General features: G+C 45.3%; 1 protein-coding gene across 1 annotated transcript in view; it reads right to left on the reverse strand.

Annotated features, from left to right (window-relative positions):
* The window catches only part of ercc6l2 (excision repair cross-complementation group 6-like 2), a 138,791-nt gene that overhangs the window by 115,542 nt on the left and 488 nt on the right, over window positions 1-22,761 (reverse strand). The window contains 5 exon segments of the mRNA XM_085984965.1: window positions 747-908; window positions 6,026-6,219; window positions 8,920-9,039; window positions 19,176-19,597; window positions 19,730-19,814. Coding sequence (XP_085841091.1) covers window positions 747-908; window positions 6,026-6,219; window positions 8,920-9,039; window positions 19,176-19,597; window positions 19,730-19,778 — 947 coding nt within the window. The 5' untranslated portion in view covers window positions 19,779-19,814.

Raw genomic sequence — 22,761 nt, forward strand, 5'->3', positions numbered from 1 at the left:
AAACTGCATTTAGATTCTTATTAGACAATAAAGTAATGACCAGAGGAGCACGAGGGCTGTAAGCATCTTCACTTTTTAACCAGAATTACTGGGAGAAAAAATTTATTTATATATTGCCTTATCACTTTGTTATACACATAACTTCTTTTGCAGTCACTTTTAGGTAGGTAAATACAGGAACCATTCTGCACCAGCAACGTTCCCCAAACAGTAATGAGATCAATGGCCAGTTAATCTGGAGCTGCTGCAGCTGCAGCTCAGTATCTGATGTCAGTTCAAAAGTGTGTGCACAGAATACAAGTGACAAAACCTCTCAGCCCTAAGTCACTTGGAACGCTGACTCTTGTACACAGAGGTTTGACTATCACTTGTTGAACCAGGGTTGTTGGGTGTATTCATTAGGCTATGGGAAATTACTTACAACTGTTGGCAACTGAAATGGGGACAGGTGGCTCACAATTTTAATCCTGGAAATGCCAGTACAATTTTCTCACGTCTTTCTGTACACCTGGCAACCACGAGGGTCAAATTCTGGAGTCATTTATCATTGCAACAGTTGCCTCTGGCTGTGACCTATTGACACTGGCGAAGAAAGTTAATACAGTGAGTGCTGTGACTATATTGGTCAACTGCTCTGTCAATGACTAACTGGCACATTTCTAGTACCTACTTTCCATTTAGACATTTCATAAGTTTAACCTGAAATAATTTGCCACTTTTAAAATAAGTATAATCACACTGCTTACCAGTCCATGACACACCATAGCTCATCCATGTTGTTCTGCAAAATGGTCCCAGTTAGCCCAATTCTAACCTTGCAATTCAGGGCCTTCAAAGCCTGTGTGATCTGAGCTTTAGGATTCTTTATCTTATGGGCTTCATCTACAAACACTGCAGACCATTCAATACTGTTGAAGAAACCAAAAATGAACCACATATAACATAATATTGTAATCCTTAAGGTTTTCTTTACCTCTTTGACAGCACAATAGATTTACAGTTCAGTAAATTATTGATGAAGAAATCCCAGCACAGTAACAATGCAGTTCTGTAGCTGTTGCTGGAGAAAACTCCTTCACAACTGAAGTCAGAGCTAATAAATTTTGTTAAATATTTTGCTCTCTTCTAATGCTACTACCAGGAATCTGAACATGCTATTATTGGAAGATACCAACTTTGTCCAAATGGAGGGTATGCACAAATGCGCTTTACACTCTAAGTAAGTGAGAATGCTTCCAGTCCATAACACTACAATTTGCTCTGTGGGGCCCAGTACTCATCCTTCTCCAACTCTTTGCTCTATGCCTGTGGACTTGGGGATTTTGAATCAGTTCCACTGTTCTTACTCTATTACAATAGGTTACTTTAAAAAATGTTTTTACATTGACTAGTTAAAAGTGAGTAACAAGATTTAAGTTTGCATCACCTAATCTGGGACTAAGGGCTCGATTTTAATGAAGGAGGCGGGTTGACGGCGGGCCCACTGCTCGGTGTCTTCCGGGCCCGCTCTCGGTTGCCACCGCCCCGCAGACCAGATTTTAGGTTGATTGGCCTTGTTACGGCCGACGTGCGGGTCCCTCCAGGCAATTGCTTGCAGAGTGTCAGATTCTTGCCTCTGATGACGCGTTGTTTCAGTAAAGATTTAAAGGGGCCATGTCCCCTTTGCAGAAGCATTAGCTTTTTTCTGTTAAAAGTGTTGGCTGCTGCAGGAATGGCAGTCCCAAAAACCAAGGCTGCACCCAGGTTCAATGAAGGCTCCCTCCATGCTCTTGTGGAGGGAGTTATAGGACGTCAGGAGGTCCTCTTCCCTGGAAACGGAAGGAGGAGGCCTCCTCAGCAAAGCAAGGCAGCTTGGCTACAAATTGCTGAGGAGGTCAGTTCGAGGTCTGTGTGCAGACGCACATGGGTTCAGTGTCGAAAAAGGTTTAATGATCTGCTAAGATCACCTAAAGTGTGGCCTCTGTGTTCTGAGAAATGGAAGTTCAAGAGTGAGGGCTCAGGGAGAATTCCATGTAGAATGTTGGTGGTGACACTGAGCGCAAACCACCGTTTATTGGGCAGATGATGCCTGGGGTTTTGAAACTGTTGGATTTATATTCATCTCCATGTGCCAGCTATCTGTGGTTGAAACATAAGCTTATGCGAATCTGGCATGGATGAGTGCAACCCTTGCCTGCCGGCCAGCAATGTGGCCGCGTGCTGCTGGATTGGCCACATCCGGCCCCGCAAGATGTCGCTCACCGTCCTCCTCCTCATCCTCCTCATCCTCTTCCTCCGAGGAGGCTGTGTACTGAGCCACTTGTTCATCCGGCAGCACTAAGCCGTGCTGCTGTGCGATGTTGTGCAGGGCACAGCAGACCATGACGATTCTGGACACCATGGCTGGTGCATACTGCAAGGCTCCACCAGATCTGTCCAGGTATCTGAAGTGCATTTTTCTGGTGGAAATGTGGCTGACATTGTAGCACTCCTCAGCTTCGTTTGATGGCCTCATCGGTGTCATGAGCCACTTTTTCAGGGGATAGCCCTTGTTGCCAAGAAGCCATCCGGTTGGCGGATGGAAGAGCTGAGGCACAGTAGGCTGGCGCAGGATGCAGGAGTCATTGCAACTGCCAGGGTACTTAGTGCAAACATGCATGATGATCTTCCTGTGGTTACACACCGGCTGGACGTTCAGGGAGTGGAATCCCCTGCGGTTGGCAAATACAGCTGGGTTGTGATAGGGGGCCCTAATGGTTACATGTGTGCAGTCTATGACGCCCTGCACCATTGACAAGCTTGCCATATTGTCAAAGCCAATGGCACGCACGGTCACACTTGGGCCATCCATGGAGAAGTGGATGTGATTGAGCACTTTTGCAAAGAGGACATTGGTAACCTGCATGATGCAGGTGTGTGCGGCCGACTGGGAGATGCCGCTTATGTCTGCAGCTGATCACTGGAAGAAGTCCGAAGCAAAGAAGTTGAGGGCGGTGGTGACTTTGACAGCCACTAGTAAGGAGCGGCCACATGCTCTTTTGGGCTCCAGGTATTGGTGCAGCATTGCGCAGATATCAGCGACTACGTCTCTCGAAAGTCTCAGCCGCCTTTGGCAAATGCTGAGGAAGCTGATCCTCTGCCTGTAAACCCTGTGTGGGGGGTATCTCCTGCGGCGCGGTGCAGCCCTGCACTGAGGCCCTCTGCCCTGAGCATCATCAGGTGGGTGACGAGGAGGTTGGCGCTCCTGGTGCTGCTGTTGTGGCTGGTTGTGATGCTGCCGCGGCTGCTCTTCCTCCAAATCCGATGACCAGGATGAGAGGATGTAAATGGTTCCCATCCCCCTGCTGTAGATTTCAGTTGAGTCAAGAAGCTTGCAAGCGCACAGTCGAAGTGGCCTGAAATTATTCCAATCGGGTCACACTGCAGATGGGTGTCAGCTTGAACAGACACAAAGGTCAGTAGAGTTGCAAAATCTTATTCTAAACCTCCAACAACAAAGTTGTTGCATCTGAATGTCAGCCATGTTACAGGAGCACTTTTAAAGTGCTGCACCAATGACTACAATTCACGTCCTCCAGCAACTCGTCTCCTGTTTCTGGCAAGACGGGAAACAGGAGCCAGAAGCACGAAAATCAGAAACTACTCTAAAAATAGGATTAGCAAGGCAGTTAACAGGCTGTTAACAGCCTTAACTACCTGTCGCACCGTTTCCCGTCGGGTCAGTTTGGGAGTGGCTGACCCAACACTCATGAAAATCGCGTGGAGATGGGATGGAAGCGGGGTCGCAGCCTGGTGCCATTTTTGCTGCCGACCCGCCTCCGAACCTGTCTCCTCAGGGCTATTAAAATCGAGCCCTAAGTTTTCAGGCCCTTTGGTATGTAACATACAAGGTTTATGAAACCATTCCAGAACATTGGAAAATGAACTCCAGTATGTTGGCAAATTGTTTAAAAACATGCAAAAATATCTGACACCCTAAGAGCACTGAGGGATACCATATAGTTTAGTTCCCATAATACTTCATAAAACAAGTTGCAAATCACAGGGAAGTCTTGGACAAGCTACACCACTCATGTACAGGTCCAAGTGGCCACTTCAGAATGGCAGAGGTTTGGGGACATGGCACCTGCCCATACTCTCAAAACACAGCATTATATGGTGGGGGCCGTACCAAAAAGGGGGAGGGGGGAAATCAAAACATTTTGGGAGGGAGGCACAAAAATAAAAGAAATAACCCAATTGCTTCGGGGGAAAAAAAATTCTGGAAATTATTTTTTTATCCGTTTGCGGAAGTCGCTGGCAAGGCCAGCATTTATTGCCTATCCCGAATTGCCCCCGAGAAGGTGGTGGTGAGCCGCCTTCTTGAACCGCTGCAGTCCAGGATACTTCTTTTTAGTGGTTCAGTATAACTGAGCGGCAGTGGGCAATTAAGAGTCAACCACATTGCTGTGGGTGTGGAGTCACATATAGGCCAGAACAGGCAAGGATGGCAGATTTCCTTGCCTAAAAGGACATTAGTGAACTAGATGGGTTTTTACGATAATTCGGTAGTTTCATGGTCACCATTAATAACACTAGCACCAGATTTATTTAATTAACTGAATTTAAATTCCCAGCTGCTGTGCTGCAAGACCTTTAATCAGTTACATACTTTAAGCTCCGACTGTATTCAAACCAAGCTTGCACAGCTAAGGTCACTAATTTACAGTGACTGTCTAAATTAAATTCCAGGATTAGTACATGAGATTACCAACTTTTAACTGGCGTTTTGACGATCACAATCTGTAATTCTGTCCAATTTACATAAAAATTACAAATCAGTGGCTTTGATCATAATGACTCCAGACATTTCACAATACATTACTTTGGTAGTCAGCAATTTTTCCTTAAGATTTTTTGGTTCCATTACCAATAAAGTTTGGAAAAGCTGCAGTTGTCACAGCAAATGACTACACATTTTTTCTCTTTACACATCCTTATCTCCAAGACAGATAAAGATTGAATTTTAAAACAATTTACTCTGAACATTAACTGAAAACATCCCAGTCAGCCCAGTGCTGTTGAAAGCCTGACTTCCAACCAGAGTTGAGAGTCCTGGGATTGCCCTGTCACTCAAACTCAGCCATCTCGATTGTACAAGTTTGATCAGTACTCAACTAGATGGAGCGCTACACAATTTATCGACAACTCCTGCAAGCTGATGATATTGGAAACAGTGTCCAGAGTGTGTCAAGCTTTCCAGTAGAGGGATGTACAGTTGCAGGCAGAATGCAGAGTCAGATGCAAGCAGGTAGAGAGAAAACATACTAAAAATTTATTCCACAACCCATTCTTAAGAGTATGTTCAATTTGCTATGAAACAAACTTCCTAATAGTTCAAAAGTGTGCTTTTCCGACGTCGCTGTTGATTCGCTGGGACAAAATTGTTCAAAACCATTTTTTAATTTACCAACGCACCAGAAAAATTAGCCTCACTCTGCCTTTAACTTCATTGCAATTGAGCCACAGGGGAAATCAAACCCATCTTTTACACCTCTATTCTTAATTCACTTTAACTTATTCTATAAAGAGAACACATCTTGAAGACCTGGCAGATATGAGTGCGACCCCACGCTTGTTGCAGCATCGATCATCACTTGTGGAACAGAAATTATATTGGACAAGTTTTCACAATGTATCCTCCATATATCACTCAGATGGTGCTGGTTTCTGTATCACAGCTTTTGCTTTGGAATTAAAGAAAATATTTACTTATCAGAAGAATAACTTGCTTTTGTCAGGGTTTTAATCCCACTGAACAACTAAGGGATAAATAATTTGCACATGGGCAAATTGGATCGCCTGTGGATCTGCCTGTATATCATCTTCTTGAAGCAGCATACCAAGCAGTTAATTGTATAACAAGATAATTCTGGTCACCATCAAACAAACAGGATCTCTCAGCTTAGCATACATTTACAGTGTGCCAAACCTAACAACTAAATATCACCAATAACACTTTTCAATGCAATCCAACTTTAAATACAGTGCAATATGAACCAATTACCTGTTGATATCATCCAAACAGAGGCGGACTGTTTCATAGGTTGTCAGGGCGATCTCGCACTTCCTCCGTCGAATGCAACTAAGAGTATGGTCTTTTTTGTTGCCATGCAAGATATAGACTCTAAAATAACCCCAGGTGTCCAGTTCATCCTTCCAGTTGTACAGCACAGACAGAGGAGCAATTATTAGGAAAATCTTCAATAGAAAAAAAAGACAAGTTTTAGGTCCGTTGCTGTGGTAAAGCAAGTGAGCACCTGGAAAATTATAAGCTGATTAAGGAGTCACCATGGTATCATGGAAGGTAGGTTATGTCTAACTAACTTATTAGAGATCTTTGACAGAGTCACCAAGTTCACGGAGACAGGATGATCAAAGGATGTAATATACATAGATTTTTCTGAAGGATCTGCACAAGAGATTTCTATTTAAAATCAAGGCATGTGGAATTGGAGATCACTTTATGGCAGGGATAGGAAACTGGTTGGAGATAGAGACAGAGGCTGGAATTCTGCCGGCGCTCAGGGTGTGGGTTTGGAGGTGGGTCCGCTATCAAAATCAAAAGGATCGACAGCGGGTTGGTATCCCGCTATAAACTCCTCGTCAGTTTCCCAAGTGTCGGGTCTGTCATCCCTGAGCAGACCCGACACCAAGCGGCGGGTCAGCCAATTTAGATACTTAAAAGCTTGTTAAAAGGTAGTTAAGCACTATTTTACCGTGTACTTACCATTTTACCAGATTTTCCATGAGTTTCCTGGAGTGCAGGGATCACGTCAGGTAAGTCGACCGGATGTTGTGTCAGCATGGAATGATTTACTAACCTGACAGCTGCAAATGGTCTATGAAAGCTCCCATTTCATAGGTCTTCACTTGCCAAGGTTAGAAGCTGTTGCTTATTGCATTTGGAAGACAGATTGAGCTTTATGCAGGTTGCAAGTGTTTGGAGCAAACTCTCTATCCAGTGTCACCTCATTGGAACAACCTCTCTCACCATTGACAGATCACTTCTGTCATCTCAACTTCACCTGCCATCTATTCCATCAGCATCGGTACCCTTGAAAAAAATCTCATCTTGGTCCTCAGAATCCCAATATGATCAGCCCCAACACCAGCATCACCGGGCACACCAGCAACACCAACCAGGGCATCATCACCCGTGCACATTGCTGCCCGGGACGCCAGCGATGACCTCACCATGTCCAGATTTGCTTCACTTAACACTGTACACCCTGGCTGCCACATGATGCACGAGGTTGGCACCACCCCACACCAGCACCATAAAGCATTCCTACAACGTCCAAGCCATTCCTTTCACACTCATCACCATTGGCGGAGCGGGGGGGGAAGGAATGTTATGTCTCACCATTCACTGGAACTCACTAAGACACTTTCAAAGGTGTGCACAAATCTGTCCAAGAAGGCAAAGTGTTGAAAATAAAGATTTCAATGCTTGACAGCACATTAACAGAAACTTCACATGAACATTGGCTAGAACACCCAAGTGTCTACCCTTGTGTGTTGTTAGTCGGTATGATTGCACTAGGATGAGGGCGAGTGTGAGGGGTGGCTAGTGAGATGGGGAAGTGATAATGTAGATAGAAAGGGATGGGTAGAGGTGCTGGTGTGAGTAAGGATGTGCAGGGGTAGGTTAGGGAAGGCAGAGTGATGGGGATGTGATGAGTGGCACAGGAGGATGAGGTTGAGTGTGGCTTTGCAGTAATGTTTTGTGATCTACTGTGATCACTGAAGTTTGTGCCACTGCAGCCAAGGACTCCTGACGACATCCTTGCTCGGGTCCTCCTGTGCAATGTGTAATCAGGCTGCATTGGTCTCCTGGGGAGGTCTCTTCCGCCCATTGGAAGGGAAGAGGAAGGGAAGGGAAGAGAACCTCCCTGTGTGCTGTGACTCCCTCCATAAGCATATGGAGGGAGTCATGGGCGAGCCTGGGTGCAGCCCTGCACCTCTGTGCAGTGCTTGTCAGTGTTTACAGCACCTCAATGCTGTAGAACAGACAGCACAATTGTCAAAATGAATGTGGACATGGTCCCTTTAAGGAAACCGGCTGATGATGGGTCATCAGATGACATCAGGGCCGCTTCCTTTTAATTGGCCGGGTTCCTCGCACGGCGGGCTTAAGAAGCCCAATCAACGTAAAATCTTGTTGGAGGCCGGGATCGACACAGATGCGAGGTCCCCACATGCCATGGACGTCACCCGTCACGGTTGGAAAAATCCAGCCCTGAATGTCCTGCCAGAAACAGTGGTGGAAGCAGAATCCATAATGGCTATTAAAAAGAAAATAGATAAATGTTTAAAAAAGAACATTTTTATGAGGAATGAGAAAAGTGTAGGGGGAATGGGATTAATTAGATAGTTCTTTCAGAGAGTTGGCACACGCATGGATGGTCCGAATAGCCTCCTTCTGTGTCGTAAGGTTCAATGATTCTACACTATAGGTGAGTATGATCAGTGACATTACTACCAAGAGTCAGCCTTCCCTTTCAGGATATGGCACAATTGTGGCTAAAAGTAGGACATTTTAAGCTCTCTGCACCTTTTTTTCCAAAACAACTCAGAATCTTTGGAGAGAGGAAATCACATCTGATTTACTCCAAACTTCCATCAATTGTTTTAATGTTACCGGGGTCATAAGTTACTGTTACAGACAACATGAATGAAGACAGATGGACAGGGGCAAGAATAAAATGGAAAAAAAATCATTTTTTAAAACTTTTAACACACCTAATGGACAGTGAATCAAAGACTTTGCAAGAAAATGTTTGCCATTAATGGTAACTTCTTTAAAGGTTTAAATGAAGATTTTCCTTGTATCAAAGCAAAATGTATTACTCCTAGGAAAGTGAGATTTGCAACAAGATACAGGCTGTAAATGATTACTTTGTCATTGGGTGCTTTTGATTCCTTCTTCATAGTCTTCAGTACAAACTTGGGCATGTTATTTTCAATATCCTCTCGGGTCCCTGTTTTATGAAGCACAGCTGCTAGAAAGGAAATAACCTGTGGAGAAAAAAAAAAGTTAGCAGTTTAACAAGTTGATCAAGATTTTTTAATTTTAAATGAATAATCAGGTCAAATAAAAATTTTAAAAAGCAAATTTCAAAAGAAAAGAGTAAATATGTTCTTTTACAGAAGATGAATATTGTTAGTGATGTAATAATGTCAGTGATTCTACTAAAAAAAAATCTGCAATATCTCAATATTAAATTCATGCCTAGTGGAGTGCAACTCTCCCCATCCTGCCAGGGCAACTAGGTTTTATGTAATCAGCCAGACCAAACTATATGGTTCAAAGACAGGCATAATTGACTCTACATCTGACCTGCAGGCAGGGTGCATAAAAGTGGACTAGCTGGATTTGGTATCAACCACTAATTATCTTCATTGTAAATTTTGTAATTTAACCTTTGGGAGAAAGAGAGAGATTAAATTTTGCCTTCCCATCCTGCTTGGATTCCCTTTTTTCTCTCTTGTTCCATCTCCTAATTTCTTGGTCTTGGTTTATCAATCACAGGATTACATAGGGTATACAGCACAGAAACAGGCCATTCGGCCCAACCAGTCCAAGCTGGCGTTTATGCTCCATGCGAGCCTCCTCCAGTCTTTCCTCATCAATCAGCGTAACCCTCAATTCCCTTCTCCCTCATATGCTTATCCAGCTTCCCCTTAAATGCATCTATACTATTCACCTCAACCACTCCCTGTGGTAGCGAGTTCTACATTCTCACCACTCTCTGGATAAAGAAGTTTCTTCAGAATTCCCTATTTCTTGGTGATTATCTTATATTGATGGCCTTTAGAAACATAGAAGATAGGAGCAAGAGCAGGCCATTCGGCCCCTCGAGCCTGCTCCGCCATTCAATGCGATCATGGCTGATCATCCAAATTCAGTACCTGGTCCCTGCTTTCTCCCCATACCCCTTGATCCCCTTAGCCTTAAGTTTTGCTCTTACCCACAAGTGGAAGCACTCTTGTGTTTACACTATCAAAACCTTTCATAATTTTAAAGACCTCTATTAGGTCACCCTTCAGCCTCCAGCCTGTTCACCCTTTTCTGATGGGTATAACCTCGCATTTCTGGTATCATCCTTGTAAATCTTCTCTGCACCCACTCCAGTGCCTCTATAACCTTTTTATAATATGGCGGCCAGAATTGTACACAGTACTCCAAGTGTGGTCTAACCAAGGTTCGATACAAGTTTAGCATAACTTCTCTACTTTTCAATGTTATCCCTATAGAAATAAACCCTAGTGCTTGGTTTGCTTTTGTTATGGCTTTATTAACCTGTGTCGCTGCTTCCTATTTCACACATCCCACCTCTTGACCTAACTCACTGGCTGCTATTCTCCTGCTGATGCCTCAAAATGGAGCTCCTCCTGGATAGATTAATGGCTTAAATTTGTTCCGCTGTTGGCATCCTCCATTGCACCCATCATGGCTCTGGCTGGTGGCTTTCCCAGAGCAGTAATCCACGCTGCCTTGTTATCCAATCTCGGCACATAAGAACATTAAGAAATAGGAGCAGGAGTAGGCCATTTGGCCCTTCGAGCCTGCTCCGCCAGTCAATGAGATCATGGCTGATCTTCTGCCTCAACTCCATTCACCGGCCCTATCGCCATATCCCTTGATGCCTTTACTAGTCAGAAATCTATCAACTTCTGTTTTGAATATACCCAATGACTGAGCCTCCACAGCCCTCTGAGGTAGAGAATTCCAAAGATTCACCACCCTGTGTGTGAAGAAATTTCTTCTCATCTCAGTCCTGAATGGCCTACCCTTTATCCTGAGGCTGTGGCCCCTGGTTCTAGACTCCCCAGCCAAGGGAAACATTCTCCCAGCATCCACCCTATCAAGCCCTGTAATAATTTTGTATGCTTCAATGAGATCCCCTCTCATTCTTCTGAATTCAAGAGAATACAGGCCTAGTTTACTCAATCTCTTCTCATATGATAGTCCCGCCATCCCAGGAATCAATCTTGTGAACCTTTGTTGCACTCCCTCTATGGCAAGTATATCCTTCCTTAGGTAAGGAGACCAAAATTGTACACAGTACTCCAGATGTGGTCTCACCAAGGCCCTATATAATTGGAGTAAGACTTCTTTACTCCTGTACTCAAATTCTCTTGTAATGAAGGCCAGCATAGCATTTGCCTTTCTAATAGCTTGCTGCACCTGCACATTCACTTTCAGTGACTCATGTACAAGGACACCCAGGTCCCTTTGAGCATCTGCATTCCCCAACCTTTCACCATTTAGGAAATACTCTGCCTTTGTTTTTTCTACCAAAGTGGATAACTTCACATTTATCCACATTATATTCCATCTGCCATGTTCTCGCCCACTCATTGAGCCTGTTGAGATCCCCTTGAAGCCTCTTCACAACTGACACTGCCACCTAGCCCACCCATTTCAGTCACTGGAGACCAATCTCCTCTCCTCTGGCTCCGCATCAACCACCTCTGCTAGGATCCTACTGCCCTTCCACAAAGTAATGCCCTCCAAAATGTCAGTTCCTCTATAAACAAGGTTCTCATTATCCACAATCTCATCTTAGATGAGTCAATCAATATCCTAGACCTTACAGCTGGTGACTCCTTCCTCTACTCAAGGCCTTACCACCCAGCTATTCACTCCATCACATAACTCTCTGTAACTGTCGTGGAGGGAGATGTCTTGCCACTTCAAGATCTCTATCTTCAATAAAACCATCTCTGATCCTAGTTTCCCTCAATAACAACATTGCTCTGCCTTCTCCAAAACCCTCTACAATCACCCTGTTCCCTTTTCAAAATCCTCTCAAACTTATAACTTCCATAGAACTCTGACCTTCCATCCAACCGCTGCACTCAACTTACTCAATAGCTCTTGTCCCTCAAATTTACTCAACTATCTTGCATGCTCACCATCCCATAGTACAAAACTCATTTCTGCATCCTTAAAGTAGGAGGACTAGAGTGTTCTTGGCTTGGGTATTCACCAGGTTTGGCACAATTATCTATTGTGCTTCCCTTTCCTCGTCAAAATTTTCCTATTACTCCAGGATTATCCTATAGGGTAAGGACAGCCCTAGGCTTCTCTTCTCAATGACTAACTTCACCCTCTGATCCCCTTACTCTATCCCTCCCATTTTCACCTCAAAACACCAAATGCAAGAAACTCATAGATTATTTTCATCTCAAAGATCATGACCATCCACTTGACTGCCTCAGCTGCCTCCTTCTTCCTGATCCAGTAGTCTCCTCCCACACCCTTGTCCCCATTTCTGATCACTTCATAGCTTATTCCCATTTTCTCTCAGGCCCTCACCAAGCTAATCTCTGATATGCCCCATTTCTTGTGCTCTTGGATCCCATCCAACTCAAATATTGACAGAACCACCTCTGGTGGCTCAATGCTCTCAGGCACTGTCAATGCATCCTATTTCCAGGCTGTTTCCCCACTTTTCAAGACGGTAGTCTTCACCCCCTCTCCTCAAAATCCTTCGCTTTATCCTCTCCAGGTACTGTCCTATCTCTAACCTCCCTTTCCTTAAGTGTCTTGTCACCAACTAGCTCTGGATCCACCTCTCCAATCACTCCCTCTGAATCTCTTCAATCCTGCTTTCACCCTGCCCACAGCACCAAGACTACTCTTGTAAAACTACTGTCTTGACCTCTCTCTGTTGTTTGACACAGTCAACTACATCATCCTTCTCCACCATGGTATTACTCCAAGGCTCAATCCAGTGAAATTGCACGTGCGTAGGTAATATTGGCAGGTGTAAGAGCTTGGGAAGCAGGAATGGGTTCCACCGTTATGCCCGGCACAATCAAATAGCCTGCCAGCACTGGGCTTAGGTTCACACATGAAGAATAGGCACTTGCGGCAAGGTACTGGAGGGTAATTGTTACTTTTGCAACTGCATTCCAGCAAGACAGTACTTCCAGGAGAGAAGGGTAAGAAAAAAAATCCAATTAGATTGTGAGGAATACTAAATGTTGTGTATGTAACGTTCCACCTTTAAGAGAACTATTTTAAGAGTTGCACTACTTTGTCTTGGCTACTGTATACTAATACCGGTGGTGACCACACCGGTATATAAGTGCGGTGTAAGGATTGATTGGGCAGATTCGCCCTGACCTTCGAATAGTAAAGTCCTGTTAAAGTTACTCTTGTAGTCTGTGTATTAATTCACCATATAACCCACAGACTTTACAGTGGCGACGAGTTCGATCTTACCCTGCGGCAGCGATACATCCGAAGCAGTTAACGAGCGTCGAGAGGAGGCACCCGCCCTCGTCATTCTGCTGAGAGAAGACTCGAGTCTGCAGAGCAAGGAAGAAGGAAGAATTCAGACACGAAGCCTTCCATCAGCAACAGGCAGTCGTCGTCCCTTCTGCCACGGTGGTGAGTGAGCCGATCAGCCACGAGAAGCAAGTCGGCCACGTTGACTGTGAGTAGGGGGAAAATAAAAAAAAAAAGAACGGAGGAAGGGCGGTGAACTCGACCACGGTCGGGGGGGAAAGGAGCCGGACAGAAGTCGGGCCCAGAGGCGCTGAGACGGGGGCAGCGTGGGGCACGGAAGCCGCGGTGCAAGCGGGAACGCAGCCGGTGTGAGAGACCGGGCTACAAGCGGGCTGGGAGACGCAACAGCGTCGTGCGACAGCTCGACCGCGACCGGCGAAAGGCCGGGCAGCTACCGAGGCCGCGAGGCGCTGCGACCGGGATCGTAAGGCGCGGGAAGAAATAAAAATAAGAAACCGCGGAGAACTCAGCCGCAGCCGGGGGAGGAAAGGACCGGACTGCGAGAGGGCTGGGAGGCGCGATTGGAAGCCGCTGAGGGAGAGACAGAGCCCGAGCGAGCGGGAGAGACAGAGCCGAGCGAGGGAGACCGAGGAGATTCAGCCAGCGGCTGGAACTGTTCGCCGTCAACGGGTTGTCCCCAGCGCCGGTTGCCCTGCCGAGAAAAGGGAACAAAGAACGCACTGAAGCCGGCGCGCAGGCTGCGAACCCCGAAAGCCAGCGGTCGTCGCCCGAGGGAAAAGCTTACCCCTCCCGCCAGTAGGCGGAGAAGAAGACAGGAGCGGGAAACCGCCATTTTGAAAGTGGGCGGGGAAGAAGACAAGCGCAGGAAACCGCCATTTTTGGAAAAAAAAAAGTTAAAGAAAAATTTCGTTGTTGTTTCTCAGGAAGATTGTGAAATTGCCTAAGCGTGGCAACATCAACGAATTCGATTCTGATGTGGAAGGTTGGACCACGTATGTAGAACGCATCGATATATTGTAAGGTCAAGAAGATAGCAACTTATGATAAAGCTCTAACCTTACTAAACGCAATGGGTGCGAAGACATACGGGTTATTGAAGCATCTTCTATCACCAGCTAAACCGGCGGATTAGTCTTTCGCTAATATTGTTGCTGTCCTGAAGGATCATGTGAACCCCACACCGCTGATGTTAGCGGAACGAGCTAAATTTTACGGGAGAACGCAACTAAAGGAGGAAAGCAACGCGGAGTACCTGGTTGAACTGCGTAGGCTAGCAAAATACTGTCAGTTTGGGGTAAATCTGACAGAGGCACTGAGAGACAAGTTCGTGTGCGGGATGTCGAAGGAAGGAACACAAAAGCGACTGCTCGAAGAGAACGATCTTACACTTGATAAGGCTGTCCTTATTGCAGCATCGCACGAAGCCGCAGCGAGAGGCACGGCGGAAATGCAGCTGAAGACAGCGGTACTCAGTGTGGATCAAATGACTTCGGGTACAACGAAATGTTACCGTCGTGGGAAGACAACACACGACCAGAACCAATGCTGGTTTAAAAACCAGGAATGTAGAAAATGTGGCAAACTTGGTCACATAGCTAAAGTATGCCGGTCAGGAAAGAAGACCAGCAACAATAAGTCACCGCAGAAGAAGTACAGAAAGGTACATAAGGTGACTGTGAAGAGTCCAGATGAACTGAATTCGGATTCAGACCCCAACAGCAAGGAACTGGGTAGTCTGAGGATTCACAATGTGAGTAAAGAAGCTGACCGACAAACTATCTGGGTCACACTGCAGATTGCAAAAGTCCAAGTGAAGATGGAAGTGGACACTGGATCGGCGTTGACGGTCATGAATAAACAAGATTACAAAAAGTTATTCAAACATATTCCCCTACGGGATACGGAGATAGTATTGCAGACATACACGGGGCATAAAGTATACCCCATCGGAAAGATAAAAGTCAAGGTGAGACACAAGGGCAAAGATCACCAAGGAATGGACTTATATGTACTACCCGAGGGAGGTCCACCATTTCTGGGACGGGAGTGGATCAGGAAAATAAAGATAGACTGGCACTCACTAAACACAATGACGGTAGATTTCGGAAAGAAAGATGTCAAACCTGAACGGTTGTCCAGAATATTGGACGAGGCTAAAGAGGTATTCCAGCAGGGACTGGGAACACAGAGGAATTAAGGCAAAAATCAAGATTGCAGAACATGCAAGCCCAAAATTTTTCAAAGCCAGATCGGTACCTTACGCGATACAACCTGCTGTGGAGGCAGAACTGGAGGAGCTTGAACGTGCAGGGGTACTGTCGAAGGTGGACTGGAGTGAGTGGGCCACGCCCATTGTTCCCGTCATGAAGTCTTCATCAAGTAACAAGCCAGGGGGACCGGGGAAGGTCCGCATCTGCGGAGACTTCAAGATCACAGTTAATCCGGTGCTTCACACGGTACAATACCCGCTTCCGCGGATTGAGGATATCTTTGCTTCATGGTCTGGCGGGAAACACTTCACCAAGATAGACCTGGCACAAGCATATTTACAGATGGAGGTCGAGGAAGAGTCACGCCAGTATCTCACAATCAACACGCACAGAGGCTTGTATCGATATAATAGACTGGTTTTTGGAGTAGCTTCGGCTCCAGCAATTTGGCAGAGGGCCATGGAGCAGGTCTTACAGGGTATTCCAAGCACTCAGTGTTACTTGGACGATATCCTGATTACGGGAGAAGACGAGGAGGAACACCTCACAAATTTGAAACTGGTGCTCACCAGGTTGAAGGAATATGGCCCGAGTTAATCGCCAGAAATGTGAGTTCTTCCAGAAACGGATCTCGTACTGCGGTCATGTCATTGACCAAGAGGGGCTGCACAAGTCACCTGACAAGATCGAAGCGGTCGTGAAGGCCCCCGCTCCGGAAAATGTATCACAGTTGAGGTCGTTTCTGGGGTTGATTAATTATTACCATAAGTTTCTGCCAAATCTATCCACGGTGCTGCATCCGCTGAATGCTCTGTTGCGGAAAGAAGTACCATGGAAGTGGAGCGAGGACTGTAAGAAGGCCTTTCGCAGAAGCAAGGCGTTGATTACCTCTGAGGAAGTGTTGGCTCACTTCAACCCAACGCTACCTCTTCGTCTAGCTTGTGATGCTTCCCCTTATGGTATTGGAGCTGTACTCTCACACAAGTTACCAAATGGCTCGGAAAGGCCAGTCGCATTTGCGTCCCGATCATTGACCTCCGCTGAGCGAAATTATGCTCAGATAGATAGGGAGGCTCTCAGCCTTGTGTGGGGAGTAAAGAAATTCAATCATTACCTGCAGGGCAAGAAGTTTACATTGCTGACAGACCACCAGCCGTTGGTGTCCATATTCAACCCTAACAAGGCCGTTTCCACTATGACAGCACAAAGGCTACAGAGGTGGTCCGTTCTACTAGGGGCACACCAATATGACATCGAATACAAAAGGTCCAAACAGCATGGAAATGCTGATGGGTTATCGCGCCTACCGTTGCCAGTGGAAGAAGAGGCGACTACAGTGGACCCAGTGGAGATGTTCCACTCAACCATAATGGAATGTCTACCAGTAACAAATTCCATGATCGAAAAGGAAATGAGAAATGACCCGACTCTCTCACGAGTCTACGATTTAACGGTGGAGGGATGGCCAGTACATGGCGAACCAATGCTGCCAGCATTTTTGCACAGAAGAGAACAGCTGTCAGTGTGCCGAGGAACCTTGATGTGTGGATCTAGAGTGGTGATTCCACCCAAACTCCAGCAGAAAGTACTAAAGGAGCTTCACGAGGGGCATCTGGGTGGAGTGAAAATGAAGAACCTAGCCAGGGCGTTTGTGTGGTGGCCAGGTATTGATGGAGACATCGAAGAAATAACCAAGAGCTGTCTAGGATGCCAGAAGGTCCAAAACGCGCCACCACAAGCTCCTCTGCATCCATGGGAGTGGCCCTCATCTCCATGGCAAAGGGTACATATCGACTTTGCTGGTCCATTTATGGACTCAATGTTTTTAATCGCGGTGGATGCACACTCCAAGTGGCCGGAGGTAATAAAAATGTCCTCCACCACCACGGAAAAAACCATCACAGTATTAAGGACCATATTTGCCAGAAATGGGCTGCCGGAACAGATCTGTTCTGATAATGGACCGCAATTTGTGTCCGAAGAATTCAGGAAGTTCTTAAAAAGCAATGGGGTTAAGCACTATACGTCCGCCCCATACCATCCCGCCACCAATGGATTAGCTGAAAGGTTTGTCCAGACCTTCAAGAAGGCCATAAAGGCCATGGGTAATGAAGACATAAATCTACAACATAAGGTAGATAACTTCTTGTTGGCGTACAGGAATGCAACACATGCGGTCACAAACCAAACTCCCGCCATGATGTTTTTCAATAGAAGAATAAGATGCCGGCTGGATTTGATTAAGCCAAACGTCAGAAGGGACGTAGAGAACCGGCAATTTCAAGGCATGAATGAAAGGCCAACTAGATCCTTTCAGATAGGTCAACAAGTTTTGGCCCGGGACTACCGTACCGAGAAATGGCAGCCTGGAACTATTGTAAAAGGCTAGGACCGTTGATGTATACCGTGGACATTGGTGAAAGCATAATAAGGCGCCATGTTGACCAGATCATAGAATCATCCACAAAGGCCCAACCTACTCCACAACTCTATACGTCTAATGTTGAAGCAGAGATACCCAGAGCATCTACCTCCGCTCCGGTAATACTGGAATCCAATGAACCTGAAACGGTCCTTCAAGCCGAATCGACCTTGACAGAAGAACCTACTACACCACCGAAAACGACTACACCACCGAGGCGTTATCCGGACAGAGTCCGGAAGCCTCCAGAGAGACTGAATCTGTGAACTGTTTCACATAAAGTTGTATATATGTTAAGATGTTATATTAATGGGAATATGTATATATTGTTAACCTAAAAAGGGAGGATTGTAGTGTATGTAACGTTCCACCTTTAAGAGAACTATTTTAAGAGTTGCACTACTTTGTCTTGGCTACTGTATACTGTAATACCGGTGGTGACCACACCGGTATATAAGTGCTGTGTAAGGATTGATTGGGCAGATTCGCCCTGACCTTCGAATAGTAAAGTCCTGTTAAAGTTACTCTTGTAGTCTGTGTATTAATTCACCATATAACCCACAGACTTTACACTAAACATGTCAGGGAAGCCAAGAACTCAATTATAGAATCTGCAACGAAGTATCAAATCTTTTGCTCCAGCAGAGTAATTGTGCTGATCAGGAATATCAGATGGAGGAGGGGCATCCTGGAGGCCCAGCGGTTACTTTCTATGTTGCAGCCTCATAAAAGGATAGGCCTGTGCTGGGGACTTATGCTCTATACAACTAGACTGGAGCAGACAAGCCATAAAGAATTTGACAAGTTTCATATCATTGCAAGGGATACATCCTACACCAGAATTCATTAGGTTTGCCATTTAGTAATGTCTCTATGCTGGTTTTACTACTTTATTATCAAAAAGCCTGCTCAGCATTTGAAATACTATGCACTTTTCTAATTTCATAGTGGTGCAAACATCCTTCTCCCCCAATTTCTTGCCATAAAACAGATTTCAAGAAACAGAAATAATTAAGGAAAGTCTCACTTTAGTGTTCACTAAACTGAACTCTCCAGAAAAGGTAATGCTGTCAGTTTGCTTTTGATGCAGAAATGCTGTAATAGGGCTCCGATGACCATGTCCCAGCGGAAAAGGAGCCAAGAAAACAACCCAATTTTGTGGTATATTGGGATGGACTGATGGCTCCTCATAGCCCCTACTATAGCCCACACTTCAGCAGCACTAAGCTGGCAAGTCTCATTTAATAACCTTAATTACCTGTACAGTTTTTCCAAGTCCCATGTCATCACCAAGGATACATCCTTTGCCACAAAAGTAGTGTCTGCAAATGAACTGGACTCCATCTCTTTGGTAGTCTCGCAAGTATCTGTTAATAGTATGTGGCACACATACACCGCCCTCAGACAATTTCAAAGAGACTTTGGGGCCTGATGTCTTTTTGTCATGGAAGAAGGGCTTCTCCAGATCTTCGTCATCAAATATAAAACCTTTCCAACGTTCACTTTTGCTTTTCTTTTTTAGAGTAGTCACTGCCACAGTCTCTTCATTGAAGTTGGAAAACCTTACAACTGCCACAGTTTTTCCACCTTCAACCGTAGAAATGGACTTTATTGTGGCTTCGCACAGCTCATCATCCCCAGAAAAGGGGGCAAAAACCTGATCACCAATGAACCAGTTTTCTGAAAACAAAGCATTCAATAAGTAAGCGAATTAGATCAAAATTTCAGTCATATGGAAATAGCTGCCGGAGCAATAGTCAAACGCAGATTGCAAACAAAATCATTCAACTATCCAAGGGTTGCCATGCATACCTGCTCTGTTAGCGATGTTTGATTCAGAGTCTGAGGCACTTGGCTCCATTTGTGGGAGAACTTTTCAATGCATCGTTTTCCAGAGCTTTAGAAAAATAAAGCACAAATTTACTAATCTCCATTGCTATGGCTATACAGACCAAGATCCTATTTTCTTTACTGTTGCCACAAACTGTGCCAATGGTTTCACTGATCTATGCACCAGTACCCTCAAATTCATCACCTATGTTGTGTCCTGCAAAATAATACAATTTAACTTACATTGTCACTGTTTATTATCCTTTCCCCATTTCATTACTTTGCATTTGCCCACATTAAACAACATCCGCCACTTATCAGCCCAACTCCCCATTCTATCTAGGCTCTTATAATTTTGATTAGTCTGTTCTCTGTTGTTTGCAGGCCCACCTATTTATCATCTGCAAACTTGGAGATTTGTTCTTGTCCTCATTCCAAGTCATTTATGTACATTATAACGGCAACAACCACAGCAATGATTCCCGAGGATCATATTTTCTTTCTCTACATTCTTCTTTGCTTAAACATGAATCGAAATATAATACAATGGAAATTACAGAAAGTGGCAAACAACCAGAATCCTTGTTTTCACAAATACTCAATAGCAAGAACAAAAAGATGTAATTCAGAGTAAACAGACTTTAAGGGCTGGATTTTACCTGCCAAGACAAGTTAGGGGCGGGGCTGCTGCCTTCCGGGTTCTAGTCCCGCCCCCAGCGACGTCCAACGCACAGACGCTATTTTCCCATGATTGGTCTTGTTAAACCCGCCCTGCGGGCTTGCCAGCCAATTAAAGGAAAGCCGGTGTCAGATGACGTCAGTTGATGGCGCTTCATCTGCCGGTTTTCTTAAAGGGACACGTTCCATTTATTTTTGACAGATGATCTGTCAGTGTTTGATAGCATTGAGGTGCTGTCAAACACTGACAATCACTGTACAAAGGTGAGCCCTTGCACCCAGGCTCTCCAATGACTCTCTCCTTAGGATACAACAGATGGCAGCTGCAGATGAGGTTACAGAAGCAATCTGTCACTTCTCCCAATGAGGTGAGGCCACACAAACACTTCAAAGCTCGTCACCTACAGAAAAATCTAAACACATTAAAAAGGACTTTCTCAACACCTCCTTACCTCTGATACTCACCAGTTTCCCATTGGATCCTTCACACCACTTCTGCAGCTGTCATCTATACACAAACATTACAACAGACACACAGCATGCCTCACTTACCCTGCTGGGATTCCCCGACATCGGGAAGCCTGCAGCACAAGTCTCAAAATGGGAAAAAGCCTCTTAACTGCCTGTTAACTACCTGTTAACAGGCAGTTAAGTGGCTAGAATCCTTTTCCCACTGCTAGGAGTCGGGTCCCTGCGCAAATCTGGGACCCAACTCCTGGGAAGATTGTTTGGAGGCGGGTTGGGGGCGGGTTCGGGACCCGCTCCCATTCTTTTTGATTTTGCCAGCAGTCCCGCCTCCAAACCCGCCTCCTCAGGGCTGGTAAAATCCAGCCTAAGAGTCTTTTAAAAGAACTTTTGAAGCAGTGATGTGATGGCACATAATTCTCTGACGGGCTATGTCACATGGATAAACTATAGTATCTATTTGTCTACCTTGCTTTTTGTCATGAGTAGCAAACCTATTGAACCCCATGGCCACATGTGCACAGAAGAGCTTTGCCCAACAGTATTCTGGAGTAACTTTGGGTCAGTGCAAGAGTTTAAATCCCATGCTGCTTCTCTCAGCAAACATAGATAGGTAGGCACTAGGTATGACACACTGACCATCCGTGTGGAATCCGATGGTTGCCATCTGTTTTGTGCTTGCAGTTCTCATCAGGTTGTTGAGTGTCAGCTGTGGCTCAGTTGGTAGCAGAAGGTTCTGAGTCAGAAGGTTGTGGGTTCAAGTCCAGAGACTGGAGCACAAAAATCTAGGCTGACACTCCAGTGCAGTACTGGGGGAGTGCTGCACTGTCGGAGGTGCCATCTTTTGGATGAGACATTGAACCAAGGTCCTGTCTGCTCTCTCAGATGGACGTAAAAGATCCCATGGCACTATTTCGAAGAAGAGCAGGGGAATTATCCCTGGTGTCCTGGCCAATATTTATCCCTCAATCAACATAACAAAAACAGATTATCTGGTCATTATCACATTGCTGTTTGTAGGAGTTTGTGGTGTGCAAATTGGCTGCCGCATTTCCGACATTACAACAATGACTACACTTCAAAAGTACTTCATTGGCTGTAAAGCACTTTGGGACGTCCGGTGGTTTTGAAAGGCGCTATATAAATGCAAGTCTTTCTTTCTTGTTAGAGACCCAATCGCTAATTCTCACCCTCTTTCTCCCACATCCCTCTAAGCACTGTTTTTGTCTGTCTTTACTTCTTTCCCTCATCTCGAACCCCCACTTTCATCCAATTTCCTCCCCATTATTCTCATGTTCTGTCTTCCCTTACCTCCGCTTCTTTTCCTAATCACCATCCCATTATTCCCCTCCTCCCCTATCCTCCACTCTCCCTTTTACTTTCTCCCCTGCATCTCATTATCCCCTTGACCACTTTGTTCTTCTTTCATACTTCCTCCCTAAACATGAAAAACAGGAACTCACTAAAGCAAAAAGAATCATTACTTCAGCTTCTCTGGACCTGATTACCAAAGCCAAATTTACAGTTTCCACAGAAAAGTGGACAGGATCACTGAATGCATTCCCCAACACCGGGAAAAGTGGACAGGATCACTGAATGCATTCCCCAACACTGGGAAAAGTGGACAGGATCACTGAATGCAATCCCCAACACTGGGAAAAGTGGACAAGATCACTGAATGCATTTCTCAACACTGGGAAAAGTGGACAGGATCACTGAATGCATTCCCCAACACTGGGAAAAGTGGACAGGATCACTGAATGCATTCCCCAACACCGGGAAAAGTGGACAGGATCACTGAATGCATTCCCCAACACCGGGAAAAGTGGACAGGATCACTGAATGCAATCCCCAACACTGGGAAAAGTGGA

The sequence above is a fragment of the Somniosus microcephalus genome, chromosome 1 (genome assembly GCF_052327205.1).
Source record: "Somniosus microcephalus isolate GS21.2 chromosome 1, FLI_Smic_1.0, whole genome shotgun sequence".
NCBI classification, from domain to species: domain Eukaryota; kingdom Metazoa; phylum Chordata; class Chondrichthyes; order Squaliformes; family Somniosidae; genus Somniosus; species Somniosus microcephalus.